The sequence below is a fragment of the Dipodomys merriami genome, unplaced genomic scaffold, assembly GCF_024711535.1.
Source record: "Dipodomys merriami isolate MVZ:Mamm:240054 unplaced genomic scaffold, mDipMer1.0.p SCAF_28, whole genome shotgun sequence".
Classification (NCBI taxonomy): domain Eukaryota; kingdom Metazoa; phylum Chordata; class Mammalia; order Rodentia; family Heteromyidae; genus Dipodomys; species Dipodomys merriami.
The window spans coordinates 82,351-98,926 of NW_027204270.1; the positions used below are offsets into that span (position 1 = coordinate 82,351).

Genomic DNA, 16,576 nt, shown 5'->3' on the forward strand with positions numbered 1-16,576 from the left:
GGGCGGGGGCTCGGGACCCCGGGAGGGCGCGGGACTGGCAACTCCCAGACGAGCGCTCGCGGCCGGCTGCGCCCCGCGCCTGCCGGGGGACGGGCCTCGACTGCCCGGGGCGCGCGCGCAGGTGGGCTCGCGACGCCCTAAGGAACCCCAGGACCCTGGGGCGGCGGTGCGGGGCGAGTCGGCGCGGGATCAGAGCGGCTCCGGCACCACCATGCCTTCCGCCGCCGAGACCCCGCGGGCGGGCCGGGCGCGCGGGCGGGGGGCGCGGGGCGCGCGGCCGAGACCCAACTCCAGACCGGACCCGTAAGTTGCGCCGGAGGCGGAGAGCCGACGCAGGGGCCCCCCGCGCGCCATGCCGGCGGTCAAGAAGGAGCTCTCGGGCCGCGAGGACCTGGCTCTGGCCCTCGCCGCCTTCCACCCGAGCCTGGCCGCGCTGCCGCTGCCGCCGCTGCCCGGCTACCTGGCGCCGCTGCCCGGCGCCGCAGCGCTGCCCCCGGCCGCCTCGCTGCCCTCCTCGGCCGCGGGCTACGAGGCCCTGCTGGCCCCGCCGCTGCGCGCCCCGCGCGCCTGCCTCGGCCTGCGCGCCGCCGCGCCGCACCTCCACGCCGCGCGGGGCCCGCCGGCGCTCGAGCGCTTCTCCGCCGCCGCCGCCGCCGCCGCCGCCGCCCCGGACTTCCAGCCGCTGCTGGACAACGGCGAGCCGTGCATCGAGGTGGAGTGCGGCGCCAACCGCGCGCTGCTGTACGTGCGCAAACTCTGCCAGGGCAGCAAGGGCCCGTCCATCCGCCACCGCGGCGAGTGGCTCACGCCCAACGAGTTCCAGTTCGTCAGCGGCCGCGAGACGGCCAAGGACTGGAAGCGCAGCATCCGCCACAAAGGTGCGGCCGCGTGGGGACCCGGGCCGCCGCCGTCCCTCGCCGGGCGCCCCGCGCGGCCGCCCCGGAGCCCCGAGGGGGCGCTGCCGCCCGGGCCGCGGCGGGACCCTGGCGCTCCAGCCGGCGGCCGCTCCCCCGGGGAGCGCTTCGCGCGGCCGAAGGCAGGGGGAGCGCGCGGGGCGGGCGGGCGGGCGGGCGGGCGGGAGGGCCGCCTCCGCCCTCGGCCTCCGGGCCCGGCCCCGCGGAGTGTGCGGGCGCACGTGCGGGCGCGCGGGGCGGGCGGGCGGGCGGGCGGGAGGGCCGCCTCCGCCCTCGGCCTCCGGGCCCGGCCCCGCGGAGTGTGCGGGCGCACGTGCGGGCGCGCGGGGCGGGCGGGAGGGCCGCCTCCGCTCTCGGCCTCCGGGCCCGGCCCCGCGGAGTGTGCGGGCGCACGTGCGGGCGCGCGGGGCGGGCGGGCGGGCGGGCGGGAGGGCCGCCTCCGCCCTCGGCCTCCGGGCCCGGCCCCGCGGAGTGTGCGGGCGCACGTGCGGCCGGGCGCGGGCGCGCGCCGCCAGTTTGGACCCTGTCTCCACGGGGCGACGCGGGGGCCGGACTGAGCCGAGTGGCCGGGTAGGCGCCAAGTAGCGTCAAGGGTGGGGACCCGGTGACATCAGGTCTGGGGGCTCGAGCCCCCCTGTGCCGGGGCGCAGACGCCGTCCGGGGTCCCTCGGCCGCTCACCTGGCGGGGGCCCAGCTTGGCCCGCCTCCTCCGCGCCACGGGTCCCCGCGGGACCCCCGTGCGAGGGCAGAGCGCGGGAGGGGCCGCGGCGGGAGAGGCCGCCCTCCGGCGGGGGAGGGCGCTGGCTCCAGACGCGAGCTTCCGAGCCAGGCGGATCCCCGCCGCGTCCGCGCGGGCGTGCGTCGTGGATGTCACGCACCTGCCGGAGGTGCGGGGACTCCGCCGCGGAAGCCGCTGCGCACGCCAGCGCGGCCGGGTCGGGCTGCTCGCTCACGGGCTCTGCGTGCTCTCCTGGCAGGGAAAAGTCTGAAGACGCTTATGTCCAAGGGGATCCTGCAGGTGCACCCCCCGATCTGCGACTGTCCAGGCTGTCGAATATCTTCGCCAGTGGTGAGATAGGAGATAAACTGGGGCTAGTGGGCTGCACCTCCCTTCTGGGGCTGTGTGCCGGTGTTCTCTCTTGGGGAGCTCTAGCTACCAACCCTGCAGGGACGCTGGAGGCACCCTCCCGAAGCCAAAAGTGCTGTGGCCAGTGTTTGTGCTTGTGCTGGAAAGGGGAAGCAGGTCCAGGTGCCAGGGCCTCTCTTGGGTTGGGTTCAGGGTGGGGCCTGACTATTCTATTCTGTACCACCGGCGAGAGCAAGGGCTCTGGCACACTCACACACAAACAGTATATTGGTATCTGCTTCTTCTCAAGTCCTAGAAACAGTGCAGGAGTCTTTATCTGAATAATATCACCTAATTTGGGCTTAGCGATTCCCTTGGCTCAGGTTTGCAGATCACCAAGTCATTTGCCTATCTGCTGATTCTGGTGTTGGGCACATCCTGGGATGTGACAATGCTGTCTGGCCTGATTGCATTCTGGGATAGTTCCATGCTTGAATATGAGTGACTTGTGTTTCTGAGGCAGTGAAGGCCGGAGTCCTGCCTGGTGACAAAGGTCTGAGCGTCTAAGTGTCCTGTTAACACCGAGCTGGGTCAGAGTCAGGGTCTTTGTAATGTGTATGTCAAGATAGTGGGCCGCTGGCTGGAGGCCCCCACCCAAGATGGACAAACTGCCGGTATCTGAGAGAGCAGGAATGACTGAGGAGTAGTATGCATGCCCCCAAGGCAGGGAGTCAGGACTGAGCTAAATGGCGGTGCCTTTGGAGAGGCACCAAGATCCCAGCCTGTTGGAGGGGGAGGGAGCCAGCATGTGCCCGCTGTGGTAAAGCTGAGTTGCTGTTCCTGGCTCCACCCAGCTTCTCTTCTACAGGAAGGGGCAGGATCACAGGTGCTCAAGTGGACGTGGGAGGACACAGATGGTCACCTTGGGCTTGTTTTCTTTGGCTGGCGGTATTGTCCTGGGTTCCTTGTGGGCCAGAGCGGGCTGGGGTGCCACAGGCTGAGCTCGCTGGGGCCTGGCTGCTCCTCAAGGCCCACCATTGAACACCCAGTATCAGCGTTCCTCCCACCCCCAGTGGAGAATCTGCAGTTCAGACAGGGGGAGCCCCCCACCCCTGCCCTGCCTCACCAGGGGGTCTCCACACATCAGACAAGTCAGACTTGGGTCTGCCTCTCCCGAACCTTGTCCCTCCTTGGAGACAAGTCTCCACACTTTCCTGCCTCCGTGGCCAGACCCATAGGTGTGTGTGTCTATGTCACGGGCACTCTAGAAGAATGTGGGTGTGCATGTAGCTCAGGGGTTCTGTCTCACCGATTCCGGCAGAGGACAATGGAGTGTTTCCTGGGCGGGCAGCCAGGCTTCAGCATATTTCTGAGGGCAGGTAAGGTGGAGACCTTTGCTGCCAGTGCACAGAATGATACATTGCTTTGCATCTGGAGGTAATGGCTACTCTGTGTCTAAAGAGATACCTTGGTCCATATGCTGCACATACTATCCTGCCCTAGGAGACTTAGGGGTTGGGACCCACCCTGCTCCCTTGTCCCCCAAGTTCATGGGTGAGGCGAGGCCCTGTCCTTCTGGCAATGCAAGATGGAGAATATATGAGGAGACCTGGAGACCAGACAAATGAAAGGAAATTAGATACTCTCAAGCCAGCAGCTGCATTCAAATAAGAAAAAGCCTTCTGCCCACCAGAATATAATCAATGACTTTCCTTCTTTCTCTTAGGGGGAAAAGGGACCCAAACACCCAGGAAGACCCAAGAAAGGATCGGGGACAGGGCACATATTCACGATGCTCTGCAGTGCTAAGCATGTGGTCCATGGTGTATGTGTGTACACACCCATGTAGAGTCCCCAGCTTGAGGGCCCCACGGCTCAACACACACTGATAGTGGTGGGTGCAGGGCGGCAGGGGAAAGAGCCTTGTGAAAAACCCTGTCCAGTGTGACGTAGGAACACTAGACCTGCATTTTCCAGGGACCAGCCTTAGACTCCCCTTGAACTGGGCTCTGCGTGGCACAAACAAAATAGAAAAAAAGGGCTGAGGTCATAACTTGGTGGCACAGCACTTACCTAACATGCTTGGGACTCCGGGTTTACTCCCAACACTGGCGGAGGGGAAAAGGACTTTATTCATTTGGGCCTATTCTGATGACTGATAGAATGTGTCAAGATTGCAGGTACAACACAGTTCTTTTTTTGTGTATGTGTGGGGAGGGCTGGGCTGGGGGGAGGTGGTCCTGGGGCTTGAACTCATGGACTTAGGCGCTATCCCTGAGCTTTTCTGTTCAAAGCTAGCAGTCTACCACTTGAACCACAGATCCATTTCCAGCTTTGTTTGGTGCCTAATTGGAAATGAGAGTCTCACAGACTTCCCCACCCAGCTGGCTTCAAACCATAATCCTCAGATCTCAGCCTCCTGAGTAGCTAGGATAACAGGTGTGAGCCCCCAGTGCCCAGGACAACCCAGGATCTTGAAAGCTGACATGCATTCACCAGGACCAGCCTGCCTCCAGCTGTATACACAGACCCCCAGCAGAGTCAGGACCAAGAAGGGAGTTTGGGATGGGGGAGATCCTTGGAGCCAAGAAGGTGGAATCTGCCACTTGTTAAAGCTGAGCTTGCAGGGTAGAGCTGGGCGGAGCCCCCACCACACTTTCTCATAGGCTGGTCTGCAGCAATGCGACCCCTGAACCTTGGCCCAGACTAGGAAGCTGAGGGCCTGGCCCACCCCAACCCTCCTCTTTCTAAATGCCCAGAATCGGGGACGGCTGGCAGACAAGAGGACAGGTGCCTTACCTGTAGCAAGTGCCCTGAAGAAGGAGCAGACCCTCAGCTTTTTGACCAGTGATGGTGACAGCGATGGAAGTAGTCCAACCAGCGGGCGGCAGCTAGGCTTGAAGCAGGAGGATGACTCACACATTCATATCATGAAGAGAAGGTACTTGAGCTTTGGTGGCCAAGTGGGGCATCAGCGCCAGGGGCCTTCTGGAGATGCTGCTGTGGATCCGAAGGGTGCAGACAGGAGCGTCTGGTCCTGGTGTCATCCTCCCATGCGGATGTTTCGTGTGCAGGAATATGACAGGGGCCCATTAGCCTGCAGCCACCTGGGCTTCTGCTCCAAGTCTCCTATGGGTGGCTGCTGCTTTAGGGTTTGGTCCTAAAGTAGCTCTTGCAACTAGGAATTTGGTTTCAGTTGAACACTGTATGGAGGAAGCCTCCCAACTCCTGGTGCAGCATTAACTCTGAGTGTACCAAAGGAAACAGGGGCCAGAGCTATGTTTGGTAAAGCCAGGGCCTACCTCTGGCCTGGAAGGCGGGAGGTAAGGTAGGCTGACCTGGCCACCAAGGACTTCCCCACAGCAGCCCATCACGCTCCGCAGTTATGCACATTGTGCTGTCTGGGCACAGTAATGGAGACGTCCTAACCCTCTGCTTCTTTCCCCACAGAGTCCACACACACTGGGATGTGAATATCTCCTTCCGAGAGACATCCTGCAGGTAGGAGTCCAAGTAAGCTGGGCTTTGCCCACATGCACTGGTAATAAGGAGCCTGTTGCTTTGCTTCCCTTAGACCTACTTCTAGATCCTCAGGTCAGCTGTCTGTTCTCTTTCCTGTGACCATGGCCTCCTATCTTGTCTACTGTCCCTGCCAAAATGAGCTGATGTGGGCCAAGTATCTGCCAGGTTTGCTGTGTGTGCTTCTTGCCCAGCCTGGGAAGCAGGTGATAGGTGTCCATCTTAGACACTGTACTTGATTCAGGCTTCAGCACCAACACAGCTAGGGGTTCTGAGCAGGCCAACTTTGAAGGCAGAGTACAACACATACACAGAGGGGAGAGGGCGAGGAAGAGGGGACTGTTTATTTATTCCCATCTGGGCAAAGATGAAGCTACTATATAAGGGGTTCACTCAACAAAGGAGGAAGGTTTCTGAAAGAGGAGTAAGAGAAGAGAATGTAAGAAAGATGGAGGTGATTCTGCAGGTCTGGACCACTGAAAGGCCTTGGATTCTAAGCCTGTTTGACCTTGCTCTCCAGGCAGCAGAGCCACAGAAAATTCTTGAGCAAGGAATTAAGCAGGTATGTGTCTGGAGGTCTACCTGCCTCACAGGTTGGGAATTTTCTGAGAAACAAAATGGATTCTGGCTGCAAGAAGCAGCGGGGTAAAACCACCCTGTACTTAAAACCAGTACTGTAGCCAGTATATAGCAAGAACATGAAAAATGAAGATGCATGACAAGGAGTCTGGAGTGTTAGCGTGCTGGGGGACTTAGGTTCCTGCTACTGGGGGTAGGGGTGGTCAGTCTGTTAGCAGAGCCCAGCTGTGGTTTCTGGTCAGTAGGGTGGATGGGACTGGTGCAGGAAGGGTCCAGTGGGGTGGGACATGGCCTTAGGGGAGGACTAGCCTACGGTGACTACCGCTGTGAATTTATCTTTAGCTTCCCAAGATACGTTATTATTGATGTCTTTGAGAATGTCTGGATCCTGCGGTTGAATTACAATAAAAAACATCTTCAAACTTATTTCTACCTCATTTTGGAGTTGCCAGCTCAACTGATCATTTTTATGAACCATCATGAACCTTGATGACATTTTATGAGCCTTTTACTTCGGATGCTACAGGACAAATTGTCAGTGAGCCCGTAGATAACCCAATGGCTGTGCCTCCCTAAACAACTAGCTCTATCCCCTCCTCACATCCACCTGGTCTTGGAGGAGAGGCCCTGTGCCCTGTAAGCATCTGTCATACTGCTGACCACTGTAGCCTGACACCCCTAAGAGAGGCCAGGCCTGTCCAGAGGCCCTGAAGGCCAGAGTGACGCTTTAGATGTGGAGATTACAGCTTGGAGGTGTGTATAGCATGCTAGGGAGGAACGGCAGGTGCCTACACACCTGCTACCCAGGTTCAGTATCTGCCCAGACAGGAAGGAACGCAGGCATCCAGAGCCAGATGCCTCCTGAGTCCCCCACTAGGCTATCTGACCCATCCTGTAGTTGGTCCACCTGTCCTGTCTGCAGACTCCTGTTTGTATACTCATCTCTGTCAATTTGTGACTTTCTACTGTTGTTTGCCTGTCTCAATCCATTCATCTTGTCCATCTCTGAATCTCTTCCTAGGCCTACAGTAGACTTTCTGCCAGAGACCCTAGATTCTCTTGCTTCCTTCCAAATCTCCTCCTCCTTTACCAGAATGGTCTCTATAAACGCCCAGAATCTTCTCTGGCTGTCAGTGAGTAGAAGCCATGGTCTCTAGCCCTAAGCCCTTCTCTAGGCGTATTCATCAGCTGGCTGGCTCTGTCCTGACACCCCCATACCCACACGTTGTAGCCTTCTGAGACCCTCAGAGACCCTCATGCACCCACCTTTCACCCCTGGCATACAATAATGTATGGTGGATGGTTTATGGCTTCCAGAACCCCCACTCTGATGTCAAGGACAGAGTTCATGGGCTTTCCATCTGGTAGAGTGTGTCTTTATGAATCTTAGCAAAGAATAGCAGGTAATCAGGTGACTAGAGTAGGCTTTTAGGCTGGGTCACTTGGTTAGTGCCTAAGAGAGAGGAAAACCCCAGACACTGGATGTAGAGGCCAGTGCAAGTTCTGTTCCCCCCTGGTATGACCTCTTTCACACAGAATCATGGCTCCCTAGTGCCCCGTGCCCCTGAGGGTCTGGAAGAGCGATGACAGGTCCAGGCACAGGTTTGGGTAGAAAGGCCTCACCTTCCTCCTATAGACTGGAACAGGTTCACAGAGAACAAACTTTTCCACGGATGCTGACTCACCTGGTGTCATGGGGCATTAGAAAGGGCTTTTGGTGGGGAGCAACTGTAGCTGTTGCAGCCTTCGGACTGGCCAGCCCACAGCCTCATGCTGAGGACAGCAGTTCTCCTTGACACCCCCCGCATCTATGAGGATGGAGGGGATAAGCGTCTGTGCCTATTAATCCCATAAAGTACTTACTCCCCCACCTGCCCGCAGACCTACACGGGTGGGGAGAAAGCCACATCTGAGTCTCTGGTCTTGGGGCTAAGGCCCCCTGCACTATCTGCTGTTGCTGCAACTGATCTGCTTAGGGGCCAGCCCTGGATTAGCCCAGCTCCAGGCAGCCTGGCTAGGGGCTAGGGGCTATTTAATGAGATTCAGGGGTCTGTTCCTGGGTCACTGAGTAGAGGTGATGTGCTGCTGAAGAGGCTGCTCCAAGACAGGTGGGCTAGGAAGGGTGAGGGTGGGGCTGGAGGCTGGCCTGGCTCTGGCTTCTTGTTGCTCTTCTCTGCTGACACGGGTGCTCGGAGAACCCGGGGGTAGGGTATCCCGCCTCCTCGCTCCCTCTCCATAGCTGGGTGAGGTATGTAGCCAATTCAACAGAAAGGACAGAAACTGAAGGAACAAAGTTAAATACATTTTTATTCCAAGCCTAAGGGGCCTAACAGTCCCAGGACAGAGGGTCCTGGGCATGGCAGCACACGACTAGTCAACTGTTCTTGCTTCCATGTGTGAGCAGTGTGTGTGTGTGTGTGTGTGTGTGACCATTATGTTAGTGCTGCATGTGTGAGCATGTGTCTTTTTGGTTGCAGAACTTTGGTCTGAACTCGCTTTCTTATTTAAAAGAAAATAGGGTCTGGGAGGTGGTTGCAAGTTTTAGCCAAACAGGTTTTGCCACATTCTTACCTCAGGATCTGACAACATGTATATGACAACTTGTGTTCTCTGTGCTTGTCCTGCAGCAGACAGGACACCTGGCCACCAGGGAGGCCGAGAGTAGGGCAGAGGGCATGCTGGGAGGGATCGCCCTGGTTCTGCTGGCAGCTGGGAGCTTCACTTTGGTCTGCTGGTTGCATGTGCACATATGTAGCTTCAGACGACTCATGTACCAGTGTGCTCAGGTAGCATGACACGTGTGCTCGCTGCTCTCAGGCTGTACACCTTATGCTCACGCAGGTCAGGCAGTTGCTGGGCCAAGTTCATGGCACATGTTGGTGCTCACGGTCTGGCCTGTCTTGCTCTGCTACAGTCAGGACAGCAATCTTCCCACCTTCATATCCAGTGTACATCGAAGCCGTCACCTCGTTATGCCTGAGCATCCCAGCCGCTGTGACTTCCAGAGAGGCAGTGTGGAGATTGGCCTGGGACCCACAGGTGAGGAGCTGGGATTCCCTAGGGTGAGCACGAGGCTGCAGAGCCACAGCAGCTCAGCCCTCCCTCCTTGAGTCTGCTCAGCAAGTCTGGCTTCCTTGGCAGGCAGCCAGGAAGGCAGCAAAGGAGGTGGGAGGTGGGAGGCCAGCTGTCCCCCTGGGCTCCATGTGATAGTAATTGTGTTAATCCCAGCCAGTCCAACAGACTCAGACAGTTGAAGAGGAGGGAGCTTCCCTGTGGCTGTTGGCCTACAAGCCTCTCCTCACAGGGACAGAGAGCTCAGAAATGCCCAACCCAGCGTGCCTCGGAGAGGCAGGAACATGTTCTCTCTCTCTCTCTTTCCCTCTCCCTCTCCCTCTCCCTCTCTCTCTCTCACACACACACACACTCACACTCACAGCATGCCCAGTCCTGGTCTTGTCTCCTTGGGGTCCTGAACCTGTTTGCAGGGGAGGCAACTGATCCAGGGGCTTCCAAGACCACCAAGAAAGCTAGCTCCTACAAGCTCACAGGCGCTAGGAGCAGAGCAGTCCAGGACCATAGCCTCCCCTGAGTGGGCAGTAGAGCTGCAGTACGTATACACAGCTGAGTCTCAGAGGCCTTAGAGGATTTCTGTTTTGAGATTTCATTCTATGGCTGCCGTGCTCAGGAGGGCTGGGTAAGCAGGGCTCCTTGCCCTGAGCAATCCCCATCATAGCCCCATAAACCTGAAAGGCTGGGATGAAGGAGGCACTAAGCAGGCAACTGATAAAATCGAATTGTCCATTGATCACCGAGTACAGAAGTCCCACCATGATTGAGATGTTCTGAGCCCGCAGGCCCTCCCGCACTCCTTCCCTGGAGATCTCCAAGACACAAGCACTCCTGAGTGTGCAGGCATATGCTTGTGCATCCTGAGGCTTATGGCCACCCCATACATGCAGCTCCCCACCAGGTGCTCCTTCAGCTGGCCAGGCCTTTGTCCCTCTTTACAACATGTGCAGGGTTCACACACACACACACACACACACACACACGAAGACCTCAGGGTCTTACCCCTGTGAGGGTCTTCTGGTGTGTTGGGGGGGTATCTTTATGTGCAATGGACACTTTGGGCCAGAAAACATTTCACCACTGGGCAAGGAGGGTCTAAAGAGATTCAGACACAAGGCGCTCAGAGTCTTTGTTGTGATTTGTGCATCTGGCCTTGAGCACACTTGACTATTTCTTGTGGCTGGCTCCTTGGTGGTATCCCTGAATGCATGTGGCTTCAGCAAGGGGGTCACGGAGCTGGGTCTCCTATGCAGTGCCCTCACGCTAGATCACCTTTACCCAGACTGACTCCAGCTTCCCAGGAGTGGAGATGAGGCACAGAAGAGGGACATGTAGTCCCACTGTTGAAAGGGGGAGTCCGCTATGCTCAGAGACCTCTCAACTAAAGGGCGTGTTGTGGGGAGGGTTCCCAGCTCAGGTGCCACCTCTCGTACCTGCTGGGCTCCGACATGCTGCCTCTTACCCAAGCGGCCCCTGAAGACAATGACTGCTATCCATCTTCTGGTATATCCACTCTAATCCATCCAAGCAGTGGGGACTGACCCTCTTTTTTAGGACAGAGCCAGGGCTGGCTGTTCAGCCTGGTAGCAGCAAGGTGGTTTGGATCAATAAGTTATTAGCACCATTCTGTCAGTTGTAATGTGGAGATTGATCGGAGCTCTCGCCACACACTTCCCCCAGCCTGATAAAAATGACAGATTAAAGGAGTAAGAAAAGGAATTAGGCTCTGGAGCCAGCTTTGGGGACCATAGTTTTGGAAGCCCCATTTGCCAAAGTGTCATGGAGGTTTTGGGTCATTCAAGGGGCAGCCTCTTACTGCCCTCTACCAATGAAGATGAAGCAGTGAAAGAAAATAAGCAGTAGAAACAGCAACATTCAGCAGAGACGCCAGCCTTAGGGTCAGGAGCTCAGGAGAGATGGAGTGGCAGTTTGGTCCTGAGCTAGAGATAGGTGTTATGGGTAGTTTGGGGTGTGAAACTGTGACCTGTGGGCCCTAGAGAGGACATGTGGGAGATGGGCCTGCTCTGGTGACCGCATGTAAGGCTGTGCATAGCAGATGACCTGCTCAGGGTTAGGGTTAGCTTGGCTGGGCAGGTGTAGCAGAGTGGGGGGACTCTGAGGGAGACCTGGGCCTCTGGTGCCAGGGTTGGGAGGACTCAAAAGTGGCGGGAGGGGGGGGGGGTGATATATGAGATGTGCCCTCACCATGTGCCTCTCTCACATCTGCCCTGCTACATCCTTGGCCAGCTGGACATACCAGCAAAAGGCCTGGGGCCCTAGGTTGGGCAAGGCCATAACTACTTACTAGAAGCGAGGGCACTACTGAGTGGTGCTATCCGAGGTCCCAGGCTGAGCTAAGGCAGGAGAAGCTGCTCTCCATCTGCCTTCAGCTGCTGGTGATACTCACTTCACTCTCTACAGGTGACCTGTTGGGCAAGAGGCTGGGTTGCTCACCCTTTATCACCAGCGACTGTTCTTCAGAGAAGAAGGCCCGAAGTGAGTCCCCCCAAGGTGGGAGCCTGACCCCACGGCGGGGGGCAGGGACCTGGAAGGGGAGAGACACCTTAGTCCCAGACAGCTCCCTGGAACATGGACAGGGGTTCTAAAAGAGAAGCCCCTGCCCCTCCTCTCCGCAGTGCTGAAGGAGAATCCCCTCACAGCCCTGCCCACTGTGCTCCCCCAACACAGAGACTCTGCTGCTCCCGGACCTGGGGCCCAGCATGGCCCCTGAGGACCACTACCGCCGGCTTGTGTCAGCCCTGAGTGAGGCTAGTCCCTTTGAGGACCCTCAGCGCCTCTACCACTTGGGTCTCCCCAGTCATGGTATGTGCCCCTCAGTCCCCTCTCCACCACGCACTGGGATACCCCAGAAGAGGCCCTGGTAGTTTGAGGGCTGAAACCAGGACCACACTGGATTTTATCCATAGGCTCCCAGCCCCTGTGGGTGGGTAAGAAGGTTCTTTTAGGACCCCTGCCCTCATCCACAAGGGCTACACCCATTCCATCCACCAGGTAAAGGTGGGAGGTTGCAGTTCTAATAGGCCTCCATGCCCCTTGCCCATGTGCCTAGTCCTCCTCACCCGCACAGCAGTGTAGGACCCAAGTCCCTGGACACTGACTTGGTCAGACTCTCACAGCTCTGGGATTTGGGGGTGGGGATCAGGGATAAGGCAGCTCAGAAGGGCAGGGCTAAATGGTAGCTGGAATGTGGCCATCTTGGAAGCTGCTTCCCTTTGCCGGGCCCCCTCTCCTCTCCAACTCGTGCTCCATTCTGTCCACTTGGTCATCACTGCCCCCAGGCACAGCTGACACCCTGTCCAGCGACACTCTGGCCTCGGGCCCACCAGCTCTGCTAGGGGAGCTTGGGTTTGCTGGCTGGCTGGAGGGCACCAGGAACAGAGCAGGATTTCCTTCTCCTTGCACAAGGCAAGGTCCCTAAGGGTACCTCAGGCACCAAGAGCCTGAATAATTCACCAAATGTTAATAATTTAAAGATCTTCCTTTTTAATTGCTTTCCCTGCCCTGCCTGGGGCGGGCTCTGCTGGCCTGTGCAGGGGGAGGGCCAAGAAAGCAAAGGGAGCAAGCTGTCAATCACCGCTGCTCAGAGCCACACTGAGTGGGCAGATGGGGCCACAAATGCCCTGGTGGGATCAACATGGCCGTGGCTGAGCTGGCTGAGCTGGCTGGGCTCTTCTGGCTGGCTCCTGGAGGCAGGCAGGCCCACCTCTGCCTCTCTGGTAATTAATTTATAAACAGGCTGAGTTTAGGGGTTGTGGAGACTGGAAGGCCTGCTCTGGGGGAGTTAGGAGTCGAGCACCGTTTGCATGCTGTCTCCTGCATGGGCACCACTGTACTTGCCGTGTTGGGTGTGCATGCTGGACACAGACCGTGTGCCACCCACCGCCAGGGATGGCACCGGAGCAGCCGTGCTTCATGGGGCTAATACGTGCTCAGCTGCACTTGGTGACAGGATATCAAATCTTCTGTCACCTGGGCAGCCCCAGGTTTGAGACTCACTCCCCACTCCTGGACTCATTCCAGGCCTGTGTCCTCATTCTTGGACTTTGCACAACTCTTTCCTACTCAGACCAACTCAGCCTTAGCCAACTCCAGTTGGCTTCTGGCCTAGGGGCCTTCCCTCCTCCTCCTCCTTCTCCAGCTTACCTAGGTCCATCTTCCCTACCCTAGGGCTCTTTCTCCAACCCCAGAGACAGCAAGGCTGGGGCACCCAGGAGATGCCCCCAGCCCCGCTGACCAGCATGGGGGAGGCCCCTGACTCACTGCTGCTGTCTTCCTGCCCCAGATCTCCTGAGGGTCCGGCAGGAGGTGGCGGCCGCAGCTTTGAGGAACCCCAGCACCCTGGAAGTCCACCTGCCCCCCTCCCTGGGCCAGCGCCGGAAGCAGGTCCTGTCTCAGCCCCGGGAGGGCGCGCCTGCCTCGGCTGCCCCATCCTTCTCGGAGAGGTGGGCTCCAGTCTGCGTGTCCAGGCCCAGGCCCGGGCCGTGGGGTCCTGCGGCGGGCTCAAGGCATGCTGGGCCGGAGACGCGGGGCCGCACGGGCCGTGCCCCCCACGGGTCACCCGAGCGCGGAGCCCCCCCCTCCCCGTGCTGACCCCGGGGGCAGCCGCCTCGGTGCGGCTAATTAAGCCCGCCCGCGGGGCTCGGGAGGGAGGGAGGGGCGCCCCGGCCGCGGTAATTACCGCTGCAGCCGCGCCAGCCGGGTCAGCGCCACCGCCAAGATTAATTGGCGCCGGCGGCTGGGGCGGCGGGGCGCGCATCGACCGCCCGCGGAGCCGGCAATTAGCGGAGGAGGGGGGTTCGCCGGGAGGAGGGGAGGGGGGCCGCGGGGAGGAGGGGAGGGGGGCCGCGGGGAATGGGGGGGGCCCGCGGGGAGGCCCGGCCCCGCGCCCACCACTCACCGCCCCGCGCCCCGCAGGGAGCTGCCGCCGCCGCCCCCCTTGCTGTCACCCCAGAATGCGCCCATGGCCCTGGGCCCCCACCTCAGGCCCCCCTTCCTGGGGGTGTCCTCGGCGCTGTGTCAGGCCCCAGGTGAGGAGCGGGCCGCGGGGCGGCGCGGGCGGGCGGGCGGAGGCCCAGGCCTCCAGCCACCGCCGGCCTGCTCCCTTCCTTCCCCAGGCTACGGCTTCCTGCCCCCGGCCCAAGCGGAGATGCTCGCCCGGCAGCAGGAGCTCCTCCGGAAGCAGAGCCTGGCTCGGTAGGTGCCCGGGAGGCCGGCGGGCGGAGGCCCGCGCGCCCCCGCCGACCGCCCGCCGCCGTCCGCCCCCCGCAGACTCGAGCTGTCGGCGGAGCTGCTCCGGCAGAAGGACCTGGAGGCCGCGCCCCGCCCGCCGCCGCCGCCGCCCCTGCCGCTGCCGGCGCCCGACGGCGCCGAGGAGCTGCACCGGCCGCGGGCCCTGCTGGTGCTGAAGGCCGGCGCGGCGCCGCCGCTGGCCCTGCCCCCCCAGGGCCCCCCGGGCCCCGGCCCGCCCACCCCGCCCCGGGCCCCGGCCCGCCGCGCGTCCCAGAAGGCGGCCCCGCACTCGGCCTCGGCCCGGCCCAGGGCCGCCCTGGACACCACAGGGGAAGAAGACTGGGCGCAAGACGGCTCTGAGGAGGAGCGCTCCAAGGACTCGGACGGAGAGGACCCGGAGATGGCGATGGCGGCGGCGGCCGGGGCCGCTCCTGGCCCAGGCCCAGGGGGGAGCACCAGCGCGGAGGGGAGGGGGCTTCTCCCCGCGCCCAGCCTGCCTCTGGGCTTCCCCTACTACACAGGTGTGCGGCCCCTCTGTGTCCAGCGGACAGCAGGTGGGCGGTCCCGGTGGGGCACAGGGCACAGGGCGAGGGCAGGGACCTAGGGAGCCACTCTCTCCCTCTGACACACCCAGGCGCTGTGGGAGGGCTTTTCACGGAGGGGGAGGCCACAGCCCCTGAGGACATCAGCAAGTGGAGTGTGGAGGATGTCTGCAGCTTCGTGGGGGGCCTACCTGGCTGTGGAGAATACGCTCCGGTGAGAGAGATGGATGCAGGTGGGCGGGGCGGGGGCTCTTCAGTCCCCAAATCCAACAAAACGGGACTTTCCATCCTTTGGACATTTCCCCTAGTAACTTGCACAAACCAAGCCCTGGGGGCCTGGCTGTGTTGGAGCAGTGGGCAGCGCTGATCTACCCTGACTCCAGGTGTTCAGAGAACAAGGGATTGATGGAGAGACCTTGCCTCTGCTGACAGAAGAGCACCTACTGACCACCATGGGGCTGAAGCTGGGACCTGCCCTCAAAATCCGGGCCCAAGTGAGTACGGATTTTGATAGTGAGGGCAAGACACAAACACTCTTCATACTACAGACAGAACAGTCCCACCAGGACCTCTTCCCTGGCAGACACCCATTCACACTCATCTCTTTGTAGGTGGCCAAACGCCTGGGCAGAATCTTCTACATGGCTAGTTTTCCTGTAGCCCTGCCACTCCAGCCAAGCCTGCGGGGCCCTGAGCAGCCCAGCCCAGGACAGCAGCCCCTATCCCCAGCAACAACTACTTCTCCCTATGGGGGGACCCGCCCTCATGCAGGCCGGGCCTCCCCTAAACAGGAGAATGGCACTGCGGCGGTGGCTCTGCTCCCAGGGGCCTCAGACCCCTCCCAGCCCCTGTGCTAACCTGGCAGGTGTCCCCACCTCTGCACACACCTAACACCCACAATTCCCAGGGCTTTTTTTCCATTTTGGCTTTGGACAAAGGGTGGGGGAGGGGTGAGAAACACAAGAGTTTTTTTTAAAGGAAAACATGTGACTTGAAAGAAAACAAATTTAAGTGTGGAAAGATTGCAGAGGTCTGCAGACAAACCAAAGACAAAGGAGGTAGAAGCTACTGGAGCCTCCCTCTTCCCTCACAACTGGGACTGCTCTGTGCCCTGGCATCAGATGGCAGCCAACCTCCTGCACAGCAGCAGCAGACTCTAGTGCTGGTTCACTTTCTCAGGTCAGCACAGCTCTTGGTACATTCGCCGGTTGTGTTATAACAATAAAGCCCCATCCACTGTCTACTAGCCTCCTGCTGCATAGATGATGGCTTCTGGGACACTACAGGAGACATTCAGTCCTCCTCAGAAAGCTGCAGATCCTCCAGCTCATCCTGTGGCCCCTGAGCCAGCTGCCACAACTCCCTGGGGTCCAGCCCTGCCTCTGCATCTGGGCCTTCATCTGCAGGGAGAGACCAGGCCACATAAATTCTGCTGTATCAGAAAGCCAGTCTTAGAGGTTACTTAATCATCACTAATTAATCACAGCACTAATCAATTTATCAGTGCCCGTATAGCTGGCTGCCAGAAGCCATGAGAACAGAGCAGCTGGCATGGCAGCGAGGGATGTGAACCTGGCTCAAAGCCACCCTCCCATGACCTCCCTGCCAGATGGGACTCCCAGGCCAGCTTCCTCATG

General features: G+C 59.7%; 2 protein-coding genes across 5 annotated transcripts in view; one reads left to right on the forward strand and one right to left on the reverse strand.

Moving 5' to 3' along the window:
- Samd11 (sterile alpha motif domain containing 11) lies at window positions 1–16,180 on the forward strand. Its single transcript, XM_070037039.1, has 14 exons — window positions 1–878; window positions 1,892–1,983; window positions 4,740–4,921; window positions 5,431–5,481; window positions 8,993–9,117; window positions 11,569–11,658; window positions 11,836–11,970; window positions 13,451–13,610; window positions 14,083–14,195; window positions 14,283–14,361; window positions 14,437–14,918; window positions 15,032–15,153; window positions 15,323–15,433; window positions 15,551–16,180. The coding sequence occupies exons 1-14, from the start codon at window positions 353–355 to the stop codon at window positions 15,794–15,796; spliced, it is 2,514 nt and encodes an 837-aa protein (XP_069893140.1). The 5' UTR covers window positions 1–352; the 3' UTR covers window positions 15,797–16,180.
- The window catches only part of Noc2l (NOC2 like nucleolar associated transcriptional repressor), a 12,982-nt gene continuing 12,336 nt past the window's right edge, over window positions 15,931–16,576 (reverse strand). For all 4 annotated transcript variants that reach the window (XM_070037045.1, XM_070037044.1, XM_070037046.1 and 1 more), the window contains one exon: window positions 15,931–16,339. In XM_070037045.1, coding sequence (XP_069893146.1) covers window positions 16,233–16,339 — 107 coding nt within the window. In that variant the 3' untranslated portion in view covers window positions 15,931–16,232. The remainder of the gene's footprint in view (window positions 16,340–16,576) is intronic.